General features: G+C 40.7%; 1 protein-coding gene across 2 annotated transcripts in view; it reads right to left on the bottom strand.

Moving 5' to 3' along the window:
- ZDHHC17 (zinc finger DHHC-type palmitoyltransferase 17) overlaps positions 1 to 20,141 on the bottom strand; it is a 90,389-nt gene extending 70,248 nt beyond the window's left edge. Inside the window, exon 1 of one of the 2 annotated variants that reach the window (XM_023217954.2) lies at positions 19,403 to 20,141. In XM_023217954.2, coding sequence (XP_023073722.1) covers positions 19,403 to 19,495 — 93 coding nt within the window. In that variant the 5' untranslated portion in view covers positions 19,496 to 20,141. The remainder of the gene's footprint in view (positions 1 to 19,402) is intronic. The other variant, XM_023218011.3, reaches the window with a different exon arrangement.
- Between the last annotated feature and the right edge of the window lie 204 nt (positions 20,142 to 20,345).

Raw genomic sequence — 20,345 nt, 5'->3', positions numbered from 1 at the left:
CAGGCAGGCCAAGGTCATCAGATACTGAGGGTGGGGAATTCTGTTAAGTTGTTTTAGCAAGAATCCCCTGCCCTTGATGTCTTCTCTTGGTAATTTTCCATCTGCTAACACCCCTCATTCTTCTTGTTGACTACAAATCCCCACCTGTCCTTGCTGTATTTGGAATTGAGTCCAGTTCTATACTGAGGTATCTTTTCCACTATTGCGAAGTTTCTGAATAAAATCTGTTGTTTACCACTTCAGTCACTGTCCAGTTCTGGCTTTCTCTGACAAACGAGACATTCTCCAGCACAATTCTTAAAACTCTTCCTCAGCTCCTACTCTAGTGGCACATACCTGAGGTTGTGTCTGCTGAGCAGGCAACTTTCTTTGTTAAGTTTCTTTCAAGATGGCACTAGACTGAACAGCCTCTAAACTGTTTGCCTGGCCCAAAGGAAATGCTCTGGATTCAATATCACCAGACATATAGCGAAAGCCCTCTCTTCCAGCTTCTCCACGGCAAAGCTATTTTATATATCCGTTACATTTATTCTTCTCCAGGAATGCAGCAGCAGGCCCCAGTCTCTGGGTCTTCCATAACTCCAGGAGACCCAAATCACACTTTTCCCAAGAATTCTCTAACACTTTACTCAGGTAACATTCCAGAGAGGGAGGCCTAACTATTTTCTGCAACTCAGCAGGCATCCAGCTAAAGGACCATCTTCTTTCCTGAAAAGTTCCCCAATCTCTCAGAGAAATTGTTTTTCACCCACAGGGAAGATAATATAAAAACTACAGCACTCCATTTTGAGCTGCTATCTCTTCAAAGAATCCTTCCTCACATTAAATTCTTTTTTTATCCTGTATAGGCTGGAGGTGCTAAAGTTCCAGAACAGATCATGGCCACTTGCCAACAAATTCAACACCATCTCTTTATAATGCAGGGAACCTTTATCAGTTACTATCCTTAGCTTTAGGCTCCAGGAAAAATGCTAAGGTGACAAGAAAAGACCCACTTAACACTCAGTTATATACAAATACATCATACAGTACTTATCCTATCACACCTAGAATTTTTCAGTTAACATTACGTTTTTGAGATTTATCTGTGCTGATACATGTAGCTCTACTTTATTCAATGTAATTGATAAATGGTATTACATTACATGAATAAGCCAGATATATCCTCCTACTGTCTTAGTCCACTTTGTGTTGCTATAATAGAATACTATGGACTGCGTAATTTGTAAAGAAAATAAAGTATTTCTTACAGTTCTGAAGGCTGAGTAGTCCAAGGTGAAGGGGCCCACATCTGGCAAGGCCCTTCTTGCTGCATCATCCCATGGTGGAAGGTGCAAGGGCAAGAGAGCATGAGAGAGCAAACAAGAGAGGACTAAACTCGCTTTTAGAACAACCCACTCTCGAATTACAAACTCACTGTCTTGATAAGGACATTAATCCATTCATGAAGGCAGAGCCCTCTTAGCCTAATCACCTCTCAGCAGTCCCACCTCTTAATACTATCACAATGGCAATTAAATTTCAACATGAGTTTTAGGGGAGACAAAGCACCTATTAAAATACAAAACAAAGCACCTATTAAAATACAAGTCGTGGGGGGAGTGGGGAGAGACAGCATTAGGAGATATACCTAATGTAAATGACGAGTTAATGGGTGCAGCACATCAACATGGCACATGTATACATATGTAAAAAATCTGCACGTTGTGCACATGTACCCTAGAACTTAAAGTATAATTTAAAAAGAGTCAACAAACAAATAAATAAATAAAATACAAATCACTTACACTTTTTGCTACTACAAACCATATTGCAATGAACAATCTTATACGGGTCTCATCTGTGAAAGTTTTTCTAGGGTAAGTACATATTAGTATTAATAGAACTTACGAGTATCTTCAACTATCTTTCAAGGTAGTAGTAACAATTTATGCTCTCACTAGCAATGTGTGAGTTCTCTTTCACTATACTTGGATTTATCAGACTTCTTAATTTGGGGAGATCCAATGGCTACCAAATTTTATCTTGTTTGATTTATATTTCCCTGAAGAAAAGCGAAGAAGTTGATCAAAGAGAGATCAACTAAATCAATGCTATTGAAAAGTCAGGAAGAATGAAGACTGCAAGTAATCATTAGATTTAACAATACAGAGGTCACATTACTTTGAAAGTGGGGCATGTTAGACTGCAGTTGACTTAAGAGAAGATGAGAGAAAAGGAACTGGGAATAGCAAGTACAGACAACTTTTTAAGAATTTTACTACAAGAAAGTTGGGCCAGTAGCCAAAAGTGACATGGAATCAAAGAAAAATAAAGTTTTTTATTTTGCTTTTGTTTTTTAAGATGAGAGAAATTATCACTAACAGAAATGATCTGGTAGAGCCAAAACTAATGATGTTAAGTGTAGAAAACTGCTGGAGAGGTATCGTTAAGTGGGCATGAGGAGACAGAAATTAGTGTAACCAAACATGTACAGTATCTTTTATGCTGGAAACTACAAAACACCAATAAAAGAAGTCAAAGAACATCTAAATAAATAAGGAGGCATGCCATAATGACGGACTGGAAATTTTAACATGGTAAAAACTGTCAATTCTCCAACTGACATATAAATTTAATATTAGAATCCCAGCAAGTAGAAAATAGACAAGTTTAACCTAAAATTTACATAGTTAGTAAAAGAAAACAAATAGCTAAAACTATTTTGAAAGAGATGAATAAAGTGAGAAGCAGGAAACTACTAAATTTCAAGACCTATTATATAGCTACAGTAATCAAGACTGTGTAGTACTGGCTGAGGGATACATAAATCAATGAAACAGAAGACCCAGAAATAAAAATAACAAATATGCTCAACTGATTTTTTACAACAATGTAAAAGCAATTCAATGGAAGAAATGTTACTAGAGCAGCTGGATATCCATAAGCAAAAAAAAAGAAAAAAAGAATTTTCACACTTTATACAAAAATTAACTCAAAATTAATCATGAACTTGAAGGTTAAAAGCAAAATTATAAACTTAAAAAAATTGAAGACAATCTTTGGGATCTCAGGCTAGGCAAAGAAAACTCAGACTTGACACAAAAAGCACAATTCATAAAAAGAAAAATTGGTCAAACAGACTTCATCAAAATTAAAACTTTCGCTCTGAGAAAGACTCTGTTATGAGGCTGATGTGGTTTGGCTGTATCCCCACCCAAATCTCATCTCGAATTGTAGTTCCCATAATTCCCACCTGTCATGGGAGAGAACCGGTAGGAGGTAATTGAATCATGCGGATGGGTCTTTCTCATGCTATTCTAGTAAGATAGTGAGTAATCTCACAAGATCTGATAGTTTTATAAATGGGAGTTCCCCTGCACACACTTTCTTGCCTATCACCATGTAAAACGTGACTTTGCTCCTCCTTGCCTTCTGCCATGATTGTGAGGCCTCCCCAGCCATGTGTAACTGTGCATCAATTTAACCTCCTTCCTTTATAAATTACCTGGTCTTGGGTATGTTTTTATTAGCAGCGTGAGAACAGACTAATACAAAGGCTGAAAAGACAAGCTACAGACTGGGAGAAAATAATTGCAAATCACAACAAAGTACTAGTGCCTAAGATATAAAAACAGCTCTCAAAACTTGACAGTAAAATAATCAACTAGGAAATAGGTAAAAGACACTATTATCAGCTGAAACGTATACCCCCAAAACTCGTATGTTGAAGCTCTAACCCCTGTACCTCAGAACAGACTGTATTTGGAGCTAGGGCCTTGGAGGTGATTAAATTAACATGAGGCCATTGGGTGGGCCCTAATCCAATGTGATTGCTGTCTTTTTAAAAAGGAGAAAATTTGGATACATAAAGAGATCATGTGAGAGTATGAGAACGCAGCCATCTGCAAGCTAAGGAGAGAAACTTCAGAAGAAACTTGATCTTGGACTTCTAGCCTCCAAAACTGTGGAGAAAAAAATTTTCCATTGTTTAAGTCACCTAGTTTGTAGCATTCTGTTATGGCAGCCCTGGCAAAGTCATACAGATGTGAAGAGACACTTCGATAAACAAGATACACAAATGGCAAATATGCACATGAAAAGATATTTAACATCATCTGCCATTAGGGAAATGCAAATTAACATGACAATGACTTATCACTTACCTATAAGACCCAGCTAAAATTAAAAAGTGTCAAAAATTTCTTTATTATGGTTGCTGACTCAGCATCAATTTTTTAGATCTAACGTAAGTTATCTGAAACCCAGCTATAGCCCACTATCTTTGGCCTAGTTAAAACTTCCCGGTCAGGCGCAGTGGCTCACGCCTGTAATCCCAGCACTCTGGGAGGCCGAAGCATGCGCATCACCTGAAGTCAGGAGTTTGAGACCAGCCTTGCCAACATATCATGAAACCCCATCTCTAGTAAAAAATACAAAAATTAGCTGGGTGTGGTAGTGCATGCCTATAGTCCCAGCTACTTGGCAAGCTAAGGCAGGAGAGTAGGAGAATCGCTTGAACCCACCCGGCAGGCAGAGGTTGCAGTGAGCAGAGATCGCACCACTCTATTCCACCCTGGGTGGGAGCAAGACTCCGTCTCAAAAAAAAATAAAAAACAAAAAACCTTCCCTTGCCTGTGTGATTGTCTGCAATATAGACTTGTTCATCTCACTGACCAAAAACTCAATATTCCCCACAGCTGCTGACCACAATGAAAACCTAATGATCAACACCAGAGTCATGTAAATAAGATCTCCCTTCACGAGTGTTTGCTTTAAACTAGCCAATCCACAACCCCCACAAGAAAGCCTATAGGATAATGCCCATGCACTTTAAAAAAGGCACAGTCCCACCGATAGCCCCTTTTCCCTCTCACTCTTTCTCTCTCTCCCCCCTACCTAAGCTCCCAGCATCCTTCCTTAAGCTTAGCCTCTCTGGGCCCTATGAGCAAATCTCGTTTCATTCTGGTTTCACTTCCTCATGTGTCTCATCTGACACACACGCACAAACCTAACTCATCTCCCCAATCCCTGCGACGGCTCTCCTAGAGAGTGAGGCTACTTGCCTTATGGCCCTTTCAAAATAGAGACCCTAAGACCAATTAGAAAGTAAATACAACAATAAAAATCATAACAAAGTGACAATACCAAATGCTGGTCAGGATGCAGCTCTCCCTCACCCTCACTCATATACTGCTGATTGGAATGTAAAATGTACAGCTACTCAGGAAAACAGCTTGTCAGTTTCTTACAAACATTAAGACACAACTACCATATGACCCAGTAATTGCACTCCCAGAGGAAGGAAAATTTATGCTTACGTGAATACTTGTACACAAATGTTTAAAGCAGTTTAATTTCTAATAACCAAAACCTGGAAACAACCCAGATAATCTTCAATGGGTGAATGATTAGCACATCATGGTACATCCATACCGTGGGATACTATTCAGTAACAAAAAGGAACGAGGTACTGATACAACAACCTGATGACTCTCCAGAGAATTATGCTGAATGAGAAAACCCAATCCCATAAGAGTATATACTACATGATTCCACTTATATAACATTCTTAAAATTACAAACTAATGGAAATGGAGAACAGGTTAGTGATTGCCAAGAGTTAAGAAGAGGCTAGGGGCTAGAAGGAAGACCACATGGGTATAAAAGGGCAATATGAAGAATCCTTATGGGGAAGGAAATGTGCTGTATCTTGACTGTACCAATGTTAATTTCCTGGTTGTGCTATTATATACTCTCCTATCCTGTCTTATCCTATCCTGTCCTATCCTATACTACAGTGTCCTATAATTTTGCAAGGTATTACCACTGGGAGAACCAAGGTAAAGGGTACATGAGATATTTCCGTGTTATCTCCTATAACTGCATGTGAATCTACAATTATCTTAAAATTAAAAGTTAAGGAAAAGTTATCAACTTGAGCATTTAAAATGTGCACAATTTATCATAAAATATGCCTCAATAAAAAGTTATACAGTAAAAAGAATTTTAATACATACATGTTTTTTTAAAAACTATCCAGAACAATGCTGTCCAATTGAACTTTCTGTATATAGATTATTGACATGTTCTATAAATCTGTGCTACCTCAAACAACAGCCACTAGCCACACATAGCTAATAAACACTTGAAATGTGACTTGTATAACTGAAAAATTGAATTTTAAATTTTATTCATTTTAATTAAATTTAAACTGTCACATGTCAGTGGTGGTCACCATTGAACAATGCAGGTCCAGACACTACAAATAACAGGGAAGATCGTTATGTGCTAAAATAGAGCTATGTCCAAACTGTATTCAGAAAAATACAGATTTTATAACATAGCATTTATGTACTAAAAACAAGGAAATAAATATATATGAACATGTATGTAAAATATACATTTAAATGTATAAGCACAGAAGATTCTGAGTGTACTCAAAAGTAATATTTACCCGTGAGGAGTGAGAGAAGTTTGTGCTTGCTGGGACAGGGAACTGTGGGACTTTCACCTTGAACTACATATCCTTCTGTACTACTTAAATTTTTTACAATAATCATGTGTCACCTTTAAGGCTAAAAAAAACCCATGCTGAAACTTAAATTTCTGATACCTTTAAAATTATCTATACATTATTCAACAGTATAGAATGAATCAGATGTTAGGATAATAATGTTCAGAAAGTTTAAGTTTATATATGGTCTGCTATGCTAGAAGACTAGATTCTAGTTTGTCAAGAACTTTTTTTTCCAACTGTACCCTTTTTTGGAACTTGATTACATCAATTATTCAATGGAAAAAGGACACAAATAAGGAAAAAAAAGTTTAAATAATGGGAATTTCTGAAATCATGCTAATTAACCTCTCACAAACAGGTGGAAGATTCTGGCTATTTATATTATGAGTGGTCAAAGAGAAAGCAAAATTTCCAAAGAAAACACTGTCTAGAATTTATTCATGATTATATTTACAGAATTAAAAATAAAGATTAATGAATATTTATAATTTCAGTGAAAGAACATAGGGAAGTAAAATTCTAGGGTTAAAAACAGGATTAACAGCAGTGTACATGCTCTCTTAAAATCTTGGAACTGCAGAAAGAGAGTAAAGATTATAAAACAATAGCTAACTCCATCTGCCAGGTATTGTTCTAATTTTTACTTAAGAGACAGAATTTCATAAAATCAAAAGGAGACATTGATTATAATATGCACCATTACTGTATGTACCACTAAGAAAATACTGCCAAACTGAACTGAATGCTTTTTTATCACTTCAAATTTTTACTTCTACTAATTAAAGGATTATTTACACTAATTGAAAAATATTTTATAGACTTACTTGGATTTTTAAAACATCACTCTTTTGGCTATATCAAAAGGAGACAAACAAATCAGTTATTGTATTGCTAAAACTTGTTCATGCTCAAGGTTAGCCTCTTTGGAATCACTGTTCAACTTAGAGTTGTTAATACCGTGTTTTTCATCACAATATTGTTTACCAGCCACCAAGAACACTGAAATACAGCATTTCTTAAAAGAATGTCACTATTATCTCTGGGATTTCCTTCTCCAAGCCACTGACACATATTCCACAAGTTTTAATGATTTTCTTGATCTTCTGGAAGTTATCAACAGTTTTCAGAAAACAATCAGTAATCAAACTCTTTTCTAAAATTCTCTTTAAATGGATTGCTAATGAAATGGGGGCAGGTGTACAATTGTGCTATCAAGAATAACTACAAAGAGGCCGGGCATGGTGGTCCCAGCACTTTGAGAGGCCAAGGCAGGTGGACTGCTTGAGCCCAGGAGTTCAAGACTAGCCTGGTCAACATGGCAAAATCCTGTCTCTACTGAAAATACAAAAAATTAATCAGGTATGGTGGTGCACACCTGCAGTCCCAGCCACAGCAAGATTCTGTCTCAAAAAAGAAAAAGAAAAGGAATAACCACAAAGATGCCACATGCACAGGCACTGACAGTCACTATTGCAATTTGGCTAAAGCAACAGACACCATCAACTATAAGTCACAAATCCCAATTTCAGAGATATTAAAATGTAAAACGTATACAAATTAAAATCTACAAAAGGTATATTAACTCGTTTAATCTCATAAGGACCCTAAGAAGTAGGTGTTATTAACCCCATTTTCCAGATAATAAAACTGAGGTACCCAGAAGATTAAGTAATTTGCCCAAGATCATAGAGTTACTAATTGCTGGATGAGGCATTTGAGGTACATTATTCTCCCTGAAATGTATTCCAAAACAGCTGTACCAAGTAGGAGAATGTGGTCCAGTAACAAATCTTTAGAAGAGATTTACAGATAATACAAATGATAGTAGGACTCTTCAAAAATGTTTAAACTTGAGACACCTATAATTCAATCAGCACTATCTGTCCTCTCATCAGCTCTGCCACAGATATAATACTGAGACTACTCATCTCCATCCTTATTTACACCTAGGGTTATTTCAACAAGAGACACCCGCTGTCAAAGGCTGTTGGGGGGGGGGGGACACGTGTGTGTGTGTGTGTGTTTGTGTGTGTGTACATATTCCTTTTTTTGAGACAGGGACTCACTCTGTCATCCCAGCTGGAGTGCAGTGGCATGATCACTGCTCACTGCAGCCTCAACCTCCTGGGTTCAGGCAATCCTCCTGCCTCAGCCTCCTAAGTAGCTGGGACTACAGGCATGCATCACCACACCCAGCTAATTCTTTTATTTTTTGTAGAGACAGGGATCCCACTATGTTTCCCAGGCTGGTCTGGAATTGCTAGGCTCAAGCGATCCTCCTACCTCTGCCTCCCAAAGTGCTGGGATTTACAGGTACGAGCCACCACTCAGCCAAAAGTATATTTTACCTTATTAATTTATACTAAGCAAAACAACAGACTGAATAAAAGAAAATTTCAAAGAGAAGGACTTTTACGGAAATGTAGTTTTATTATTTCAAGTAAAAAGGTTACTAAAAGAAGCGGCCTTAGAGCAACTGCTAAAAATGAATCCTCCCCTAGTTACTTTAATAACAAGAACTGATAATTAATTCTAATAAAGTTTTCCTACTATATTGTAAAAAATAAATTGTGTTTTGACCTATTCACGTATACAGCAAAGTGCATATAAGGATTATGGGCGTGGGAGTAAGAGTTTAGGTTCTAATATAAACTACGACAACTTCCTAATGATGTGAACCTGAGTAAACTACTTCACCTCTCTTGAGTCTGTTTCCTAATCTGTAAACAGCTCAACATATACACTTTGCAGAACTACTGTGAAAAGTAAATGAGCAAAACTTGGAAGCAATTAAGACATCCTTCGGTGGGTGAATAGATCTGATACATCCAGAATATGAAATATTACTCAGCACTAAAAAGAAACGAACTATGAAGCCATGAAAAGACATGGAGGAACTTTAAACGAATATTACTAAGTCAAAGAAGCCAATCCCAAAGAGTACATACTGCATGATTGCAACTATATGATATTCTGGAAAAAAACAAAACTAAGGAGACAGTAAAAAAATCAGGGATAGGTGGGAAGGACATATGAATAGGCAGAACACAGAGTTTTAAGGCCATGGAACTATTCTATATGGCAACATAATGGCAGACACACATTACTCTTAAAGTGTTAAGAACTGGCCGGGTGCAGTGGCTCACACCTGTAAGCCCAGCACTTTGGGACATCCAGGCTGGCAGATCACCTGAGGTCAGGAGTTGGAGACCAGCCTGGCCAACATGGTGAAATCCCATCTCTACTAAAAATACAAAAAATTAGCCGGGTGTGGTGGCACGTGCCTGTAGTCCCAGCTACTCAGGAGGCTGAGGCAGGAGAATTGACTGAACTTAGGAGGCAGAAGTTGCAGTGAGCCAAGAATCACACCATTGCACTCCAGCCTGGGCAAAACTCCATTCCCCTCCCAAAGAAACAAAAACAAGTGTTAAAGCTGGGCACAGTGGCACGCCTGTAATCCCAGCACTTTGGGAGGCCGAGACAGGCGGATCACGAGACAGGCGGATCACGAGGTCAGGAGATCAAGATCATCCTGGGTAACATAGTGAAACCCCGTCTCTACTTAAAAACAAAAAAAAATACAAAAATTAGTTGGACGTGGTGGCGCGTGCCTGTAATCCCAGCTACTTGGGAGGCTGAAGCAGGAGAATAGCTTGAACTCGGGAGGCAGAGGTTGCAGTGAGCTGAGATTGTGTCACTGCACTCCAGCCTGGCAATGAAGCTAGACTCCATCTCAAAAAAAAAAAAAAAAAAAACAAGTGTTAAGAACCATAGAATATACAACATGAAGAGTGAGCCCTAATGTAAACTATGGCCTTTGGGTGATAACGATGCATCAATGTAGGTTCATCTCCCACAACAAGTGTACCACGCTGGTGTAGAATGTCCATACTGGGGGAGGTTATGCATGTGTACAGGCAGGGAGCATATGGGAACTCTCTGTACTTTCTGCCCAATTTGGCTACCAACGTAAAACTGCTCTTAAAAAATTAAGTCTGTTCGGCTGGGCGCAGTGGCTCATGCCTGTAATCTCAGCACTTTGGGAGGCCAAGGCGGGAGGATCACAAGGTTAGGAGACCAAGACCATCCTGGCTAACACGGTGAAACCCTGTCTCTACAAAAAATACAAAAAAAAAAAATTAGAGGGGCACAGTGGTGGGCACCTGTAGTCCCAGCTACGCAGGAGGCTGGGGCAGGAGAATGGCCTGAACCCGGGAGGGGGAGCTTGTGGTGACCCGAGATTGCGCCATTGCACTCCAGCCCGGGCAACAGAGCAAGACTCTGTCTCAAAACAAAAAAAATTAAGTCTGGGCCGGGCGCGGTGGCTCAAGCCTGTAATCCCAGCACTTTGGGAGGCCGAGACGGGCGGATCACGAGGTCAGGAGATCGAGACCATCCTGGCTAACACGGTGAAACCCCGTCTCTACTAAAAAATACAAAAAACTAGCCGGGCGAGGTGGCGGGCGCCTGTAGTCCCAGCTACTCGGGAGGCTGAGGCAGGAGAATGGTGTAAACCCGGGAGGCGGAGCTTGCAGTGAGCTGAGATCCGGCCACTGCACTCCAGCCTGGGCCACAGAGCGAGACTCTGTCTCAAAAAAAAAAAAAAAAAATTAAGTCTGTTCAAAAAATTTAAAAGCAAAACACAAATGAGAGCATTTGGAACCACAGCTAGCTAGTACCTAGAAAATCCAACTCTATCATCTCTATCACACAATACAACCTGGATTACTACTTAACCTTTCTATACCTCTGTTTCCTCATTTGTAAAATAGGTATAAAAAGCTGTGAGGATTAAATGAATGAATATATATGCAAAATTTTTAGGACAGTGCCTGGCTCACATTTATAATTTGCTGGCATCTATGTCCTTGCTACATGGAAGACAGCAGCTGCTCTGCATTTGGAGAAAATGAAGCTGAAAGGGAGACAGGGAGGAGAGATAAGAGAGTTTTGGTGGCATTCTCAGCTCAGGTTCCAGTTGTCCTTGATTTCAACTGCATCCCTGCATCCTGAGTTTAGGTTATCTGAGACAGTAAATTCCCTTTTTTGCCCAACTACGTTTCAATAAGGTTGCTGACATTGCAACAAGAGGATCCTTACACAACAAGAAACTTCTGTCTTCTTTTTTTTTTTTTTTTTTTGAGACGGAGTCTGGCTCTGTCTCCCAGGCTGGAGTGCAATGGCCGGATCTCAGCTCACTGCAAGCTCCGTCCCCCGGGTATATGCCATTCTCCTGCCTCAGCCTCCGGAGTAGCTGGGACTACAGGCGCCCGCCACGTCGCCCGGCTAGTTTTTTGTATTTTTAGTAGAGACGGGGTTTCACCGTGTTAGCCAGGATGGTCTCGATCTCCTGACCTCGTGATCCGCCCGTCTCGGCCTCCCAAAGTGCTGGGATTACAGGCTTGAGCCACCGCGCCCGGCGAAACTTCTGTCTTCAACTCAAAGAACTTTTTTTTTTTTCCATGAGAATAGGGATAGTTTTGGTAACTACCAATTTTGTTCATCAGTTTTGTTCAAACCTCATTAAATCCTTCATAAGTTAATGAGTATTCATAATTGAAAAATTATTCTTAAAAACTAAACAAGGGTAGGGTATACTAATATCTCAATCAGAAGCAATTTTTCACTTGATTTTTCCTAGAATACAAAAACTGATAAAAACACAAGCCATTTGACATATATACACAAAAAATGTCTTAGGTACAGTTAATGTTATCATCTTCATATCCTTAACAATATCACTGATAATCAGAAAGATGATCTAAGACACTATAATGTTCTGATTTATCAAAGAAAGATTCTATTATGTTTAGTATGTATTAACCCTAGAAAATAATTTGGCAAATTTGCAATAAGAATTGAAACAAAAAAAAGTATTCTGTTTAACTCTCTGTAACTCAGGATATTAAGTTTATAGTATCTCATTCACAGAAGGCTGAAGTTTCACTGGACTTTCAAATTAGCTGCCTGTAGCTCTACTTTAAGAAAATTTTAAAAGAAGATATTTTATCCTAGGTCAAATTATTCCACTGGGTCAAATTTTATTTATAGACTTTACAAATATAATATTGTCTTGAATCATTATTTTTCAAATTTCAAATTTAAAATATTTGATTTTACTCTTAAATTATCCATCTGTAATAAAATCTATTCATAAAATAATACTATAATCAGATAATGCACTGAAAGAGAATTTTACATAACCTTAACAGTGAAACGTCTTTTTGGATTATGTAATTGTTGTGGGTTCTGTTAAAAGCACACTGAATTTTTTTTTTTTTTTTTTTTTGAGATGGAGTTTTGCTCTTGTTGCCCAGGCTGGATGGCACGAGTTCAGCTCACTGCAACCTCTGCCTCCCAGGTTCAAGCGATTCTCCTGCCTCAGCCTCCCGACTAGCTGGGATTACAGGCATGCACCCCCACGCTCGGCTAATTTTTTATTTTTAGTAGAGACGGGGTTTCTCCATGTTGGTCAGGCTGGTCTCGAACTCCCGACCTCAGGTAATCTGCCAGCCTCAGCCTCCCAAAGTGCCAGAATTACAGGCATGAGCCACAGAGCCCGGCCAGCACACTGCATTTTAAGACACCTTAACTGTTCAATGCTGACTACTTTAACATACCCTTACAACCCTCTCTAGAGGAAAGGAGGACCACAAATCACTTCTAATTTTAAAAAATACACACAGACACACTCTCCCTCATCTATCCTGAGGTATCTGAAGGTCTACAGTTAATCTTACATTACTTTCCAATGTGTTGTTTTGTACACCTTATTACTTTGGGACCTAGGAAAGGGTCAGGACCATATTTGGATTCTCAATAAACACTCCCTGTAGCAAAGCACACACCTTTAAAAACATCAAATAGGGTAAAAGGGCTTATAATAAGAAGTCCTCTGCCCATCCTCTCCTCAATCCCCAGAGACAACCAATACTAATTATTTTAGCCACTCTAATACATGCATACTACAATTGTTTATCAATTTGAGATACTACCATTTACTACAATATTAACAGCCAACATTTGCTGTGTTTACTAAGTGCCCAACACAGAACTTTACACGTATTATCTCACTTAATCCTCACAACAGCCTCATAAAGTAGGTGTTATTATATCCCCATTTTAGTTTGGAAAATTGGGACGCAGAGTTCAATAACGTGCCCAGGATCACAAGGTAGTAAGGACCAGAATTGAGATTTGAATCCTAACACCATTGCTCACTTTTAACCTATACACTCTTATATCCACCGACTCCACAGTCCACTCTTAACAAATAAATACTTTTGAGATTCTCCCAAATTAAATAAAAATAATGAGAAAAATAAAACAAAGAAGCCGAATCAGGATGGCATTTCTCAAAGCCAGAACAATTTTTTGGTTCTATACGTCAGTAATTTTCAACTTTGGCTTTGAGCACAATCCATGAAGTCTCATCAATTAATCACATTTTAATTTTATATCCATTGACTCAGTGATTACTAAGCTTAATAGTAATGCTCAGTGGTTACTATGCTTAACAATGGTTACTATACTAAGCATAGTAGTTGCTATGCTTAATATACAGTATTTTAAAATATACATTATTTTAAAATCTAGATGATTATTATACGACCTGTAGCATTTTTGCAGAATTTTTTAAAAAGGCATCAAATCCTAGTGACTTCGTAAAGAAGTGCTTTGAAGGAAAAGAGTTGCAGGTAACCTATCGGAAGAAAAATAACTTTCAAAGTAATTTTGTATCTGCTTTCTGAAAGCAGATGTGTACAAATACATATACATATATATACACACATACATATATATATATATACACATAATATATACACATAATAGGGCAAAAAGTAATAGAAAAAGGCAAAATTATTTTTATTAAAGAAAAGCTTCATGGCCAGGTGCAGTGGTTCATGCCCGTAACCCCAGCAGTTTGGAAGGCCAAGGCGGGTGGATCACCTGAGGTCAGGCATTCCAGACCAGCCTGGCCAACATGGTGAAACCCTGTCTCTACTAAAAATACAAAAAATTAGCCGAGTGTGGTGGCGGGCGCCTGTTATCCCAGATACTCAGGAGGCGGACGCAGGAGAATCGCTTGAACCCGGGAGGCGGAGGCTGCAGCGAGCCGAGATCACGTCATTGCACTTCAGCCGGGACAACAAGAGCGCCACTCCATCTCAAACAAAAAAAAAAAAAAACTTCAAAAAGTAGATTTTATGAAATCTGTGAGGACAGCAGATAATAGCAATAGTTCGATTTAATATTCAAACAAAAAATCATGAGAAATAAAATGAATGTGAAATAAAAAACGTTACCATACAAAGAGAGAGGACAATGAGAAAAAAGGCAATAGCAGAAGTTTTGAAATCGAGAAAAAAGGAAGAAAGAAAGAGATGAAAGCCCTAGATAATCTAGGCAATCCAGTTCAAAGCTCTGAGTCAGATGGTTCTGAAATAGCCCCTATGATATTCTGGCAGAAGGGGATACTGTGATCTCATTCTATGAAAGAGCTGAGATGACTTACTGAGGATGTACTAGTAGGTAAAATGGAAGCTGGTCATAGCTAGTCTGCTGGACCAGTAGACCAACATATGGTCTCCATCCCTCTACCAAAGCCTTTCTTCTAACCATTCTAAATGACAGGAATCTGACACCACTTACAAGCTACATTACTTAATTCAGTACTTATTTGAATCATTAAGTGTTTCACATGCATACAACATCCCAACTAGTTATTTACCTTTTGGAAAACATATGCTATCCTTTTTATGTTATTTTAACCCATATAACCTAACACAATGCTATATACCTAGTAGACAAATGCTTAAGCTGATTATCTTGAAAAATCACAACTTAAAACCAGAACATTTGAGTTTGAAGAAATCTTAGAGGTCTTCTTGTCTAGCTACTTTACCTCAAAAGCAACAAAACTAAGACTAGTTAAGTATCTACTAGCTCAAGGTCACTGAGCTACAACTAGCACCCTAATCCCTTGATAATCAGTTCATCTTTATCCAAATAGCCTTTAATTTCTTTCATTTCGATAAAACAAATAATCACCTATTTCAAAAGAAAACAAAGTAACAGCAGCTTCCCTTTCAGTATTCACCATATGCCAGGGCCTTTAGAAGGTACAATTTGCTTGGCAGCCTATGTGCCTAGGTCTATGGTAACTGCTTTATAAATATTATCCTAGTTAATATTCACAATAACTGTAAAAGGTGGCACTATTAACCCAACTTTACAAATGAGAAAAATGTACTTTGACCATGGTAACAGTAAGCTGCAGAAGTTACATTTTCAGTTTGTCACCATAGCTTTGGCTCTTTTTTTTTTTTTTAAGACAGAGTTTCGCTCTTGTTGCCCAGGCTGGAGTGCAATCTCGGCTCACTGCAACCTCCACCTCCCGGGTTCAAGCAATTATCCTGCCTCAGCCTCCCAAGGAGCTGGGATTCCAGGCATATGCCACCACGCATGGCTAATTTTGTATTTTTAATAGAGACGGGCTTTCTCCATGTTGGTCAGGCTGGTCTTGAACTCCCAACCTCAGGTGATCCGCCAGCCTCGGCCTCCCTAAGTCCTGGGATTACAGGTGTGAGCCACCATGCCCGGCCAGTTTTGGCTCTTAACCAGTATTCTATACTGCCTCTCACTGAATACCAAAAATATCCTGAAGTCTCACACAGACTCCAGCACAATGCCTTACCCAAACATGATAAACAAACGTTTAAATGACCAATTAAATGAGTAGATGATTTAATTCATTAAAAAGTAAGATGATCTTACCTAAAATACCTCTAAAAAGGCATTCATCTAATTGTATAATCCTCTAAGAAAGGTTTTAACAGTGGGCAGTTTGCATACTAATAAGAGATTTAAGCAATGCTCATTTCTTTACCTACAAATAATTCATCTGCTTAACAAATAGGTGAAAAACTTTTTGTGTGAGAGTGTTAAATCTGAAGATAAAAAGTGAAATGAAATTGTTCCTGCAAGATCCTATTCCACTAAATTAAAACCCACATAGCTTTTAAATCAGTCACCAAAACCAAAATAAATGTGTAACACTTCCCTCTGTCTTCTGGTAGAGAAAAAAGAAGTTAACATTAACTGAGCACCTACAATGTGCCAGTTCTTGACCCTCAATATACAGCCTCACCTTATCCCTTACAGCCAAGTAAACTAGGCAGCATCTCCATTTGCTTTTCTTTTCCTTTTTTTTTTATTTTTGAGACAGAACCTTGCTCTGTCACCCAGGATGGAGTACAGCTGCTCTATCATGGCTCACTGCAGCCTCAACCTTCCAGGCTCAAGCGATCCTCCCACCTCAGCCTCCAATTAGCTGGGACTACAGGTGTGTACCACCATGCTCGGCTAATTTTTGTATTTTCTGTAGTGACAGAGTTTTGCCATGTTGCCCAGGATGGTCTCGAACTCCTGGGCTCAAGTGATTCTCCCACCTCGGCTTCCCAAAGTGCTGGGACTACAGGTGTGAGCCTCCATGCCCAGCCAGGATCTCCATTTTCTGATTACAACTGAAGCTTAAAGAAATTAAGCACTTGTCTCAGGTCACTTACCTAGTTACTGAATTTCCAGAATTAGAATCCAAGTCTGTCTGACGCAAAGTCTATGTTCTCTCCAAAAAGAGGTTAAAAGTACTATTATTTCATTACTTACCAAGACAGAGAATGGGTTTCTTTCCAAAAGAGACTGAAAACACTGCTTATTTTAACAACAAAAATATGTTATCTCAGTTAATCCTCGCTATAGCTTATTAACTATTATCCATTATAATAGTTATCCATTTTTATCCATTATAAATGATGAAAGTAGAACTCACAGATTTATTAATAGCTGGCCCAAGAACACACTGCTAGGAGGCAGCAGAACTACCCCAGGTCTGCACCAGGTGCACACACTAACCACAGAAAATGCAGAAAGACCTCAGCCATGTAGTACACACTTAAGGTCCATACAAAGTATTAAAATAATCAGACCTCGTGCTTCTTGGGTAAAAAGGAACGGTATATATTATGTATGCCAATTCGCACTGTTAATGAGGAGGTTGACTTTCTAGTAATATCCTATCTATCGAATGGCAACCTGAAGATTGATATCTAAATTTCAAGTCTACATTGGCCTTCTACTACACCAAATAATCTGGATTTGTTGCCAGTTAAAATTATTCTTAAAGTAGCGAACAACAGTACTATATTACAAAGCAAAGGTATATTAAGAACAGTATGCTAAAATACATAAGATAGACCAGGCATGGTGGCTCATACCTGTAATCCCAGCATTTTAAGTAGCTAAGGTGAGAGGACCACTTGAGTTCAAGAGTTCAAGACCAGCCTAGACAACACAGAGAGACCTCTTCCTCTACAAATAATAAAAAAAAATTAGCCGGGCATGGTGGTGCGAGCCTGTGGTCACAGCTACTTGGGAGGCTGAGGTGGGAGGATCACTTGAGCCCTGGAGGTAGAGGCTACAGTGAGTTGTCATCCTGTCAGTGCACTCCTGCCTGGGGGACAGGGAGAAACCCCGTCTCAAAAACATACACTGGATAAACATATAAATGTTTGAAATACTTTCACAGGAAGAGATGAATAGAAATCACTTAGCAACACTTTCAAGGCAACATCTGAAAACTACTTTGTCTATTTCTTGACGTATGTTAGGGCCTAAGTGAACCAAAAGAGATGTCTACAATGCCAGTTCTGAAAATGTTACCACTTTGGTCAAACAAATGTTTAGTCTTACTGTACAGTTCTGTTTATCAGAAACACAGAGTAGCCTTTTCTACTGAGACTGACACAGGTATATAGTCCGAAGGAACTGTCCCATGTGCTTTTGATAAACCAAAGTGACGAATAAGAGGGTGGTTGTGTTAACATGTATGGTTGCCATTAGTCACTTTTTAACAAAACTAGTGGCAAGGTACAAACCCAAATCCAGAAGAAAACGGAATCACTCTATTCCAAGTAACCAGGTAGAGACTTCCATGTTTGTTCATCCTACAACACGACTGTCATCCTTCAACCTCATGAAAACTAGCCGAGTTCTTCAGGAAACTGTGCCGCTGCCCCATACCCACATCACTGTGGATCATTAAAAGTCAGAATGCATCAAGAACTGCCTCCAAGCCTTAACTAGCACTAGCTCAGCTACAAACTCGGAGGTAAACAAGCACAGACTGTGACTGACTGTGGTGCGGGGCACTGTTTACTTACATGGGAGGACACTCATGTTGTGATGAGAAACGTGTTGCACTGTTCACCCCTAGCTCCTAGAAAAACGGTACTTTGACAAGCTAATGTGACTGTGGGTCTATTCCCAAAAGTTTTGACCTCTCTTCTTAATCGCTTAAGGACAAATGCTCAAAAAAGGACGCCCGATACAAGGTGCCCGAGGTGCTGCCCATGGCATTACCTGGAAGGACATCACTATGACCATGAAACTGTCCCCTCACAGTGGGCTAAAGGGAAGCAATAGATACCATCATTCACCCTGGCTAAGGAAAAAGAAATCAAAACCAGACGCGCTTCCACCTGGCCCCAAGAGGCTTGGAGCAAGACTAGGGGATAAGCTGCGGTTCAAAAACAGCACCAGGCCCCTCTGCCTCTGCCCTCAAACGCAGCGCGGCGACATAGCTGAACCATCAACATCCCCACCTCTGTCCTCCAGGCACAGCCAGGGACTGCGTCCCAGAGCCCGCCCCGGTCGGGCCCGCCCCGCTATCTCCTCCCCCGTTATCCGCTCGCAGCCGCGCTCGGGCCTGGATTCGCCTCCCCACCCTCCCCAACTTCGGCACATCCCACTACCCCACACACGTCGGCCGCCGCCCTCGGCCAGGCCGGGGAAGAAAGGCTGGAGGGCCGCAGGGCAAGGAATGCACTCAGCACCATTCCTCACCTCTGGGTGGAGAAGGGGCACGCAGCCCGCTTCGGTATCGTACTCATCCGGGCCGTCCGCCATCTTGGTGTTAAATCCCTCCTCCCGCTGCATGCCGGGAGAGAGCGTTTCACCCTCCTGGGGCTCGGGCAAGGCGGAGGGCGAGCGCGGGGCGAGCGCGAGCCCCGCCGGAGGCGACGCGGGCCTCCTCCTCTTTCTCCTGCCCCCGTGACGCCCCCTCTGTCCCCTCCCCCCTCGGAGGGCGCGGGTTTCTCCGCGCGTGCGCGAAAGCGCGGCCCGGCCCCGGACTGGAGCGCGCTCTGCTGCACTGCGCTGGGGACGGCGGAGGGCTCTGGGCGTGGGCGCCGCGGCTCGGGGGCGGGTCTCGGCCAGAGGCAGATGTGCAGCTCTGACTGCCGGGGGGAGGCAGCCGGGCGGTTGAGACAGTCGCTTGGGAAACCTAACAGCGGCTCAGGAGCGAGAACAGAGCTCCGGAGCCTCACGCAGCACAAGTCTGGAGCCCCAGGCAGTAGACGAGGCCCACCCCACGCGCTCCCACTTCCGCTCCGGGACCCCCGGGACCCCTCTTCAGCAACTCGAGCAGAGCCATCAGCTAACCCCAGGGAGGTTTGGGGCCGTCAGGCTTGAGTTGAGACCTGCATCACTCCTGAAGACAAAAGCAGCTCCCCTTTCCTCCACACTTGAAAAGGTCACCCGCAGCCTGTGCCTCCAGGGGACGCCCGGAAAAACATGGATACAACTCAGGACTTCCTCCTAGAGAACCCCCCCCCTTTTTTTTGAGATGGAGTTTTGCTGTTGTCCCCCAGGCCAGAGTGCAATGGCGCGATCTCAGCTGACTGCAACCTCCGCCTCCCGGGTTCAAGCGATTCTCCTGCCTCAGCCTCCCGAGTACCTGGGATTACAGGCGCCCGCCACCACGCCCGGCTAATTTTTGTATTTTCAG

This window comes from Piliocolobus tephrosceles, chromosome 10 (genome assembly GCF_002776525.5).
Source record: "Piliocolobus tephrosceles isolate RC106 chromosome 10, ASM277652v3, whole genome shotgun sequence".
Lineage (NCBI taxonomy): Eukaryota > Metazoa > Chordata > Mammalia > Primates > Cercopithecidae > Piliocolobus > Piliocolobus tephrosceles.
Note: the sequence above shows the minus strand (reverse complement) of the source record. Positions and strands in the feature narration are given on the sequence as shown.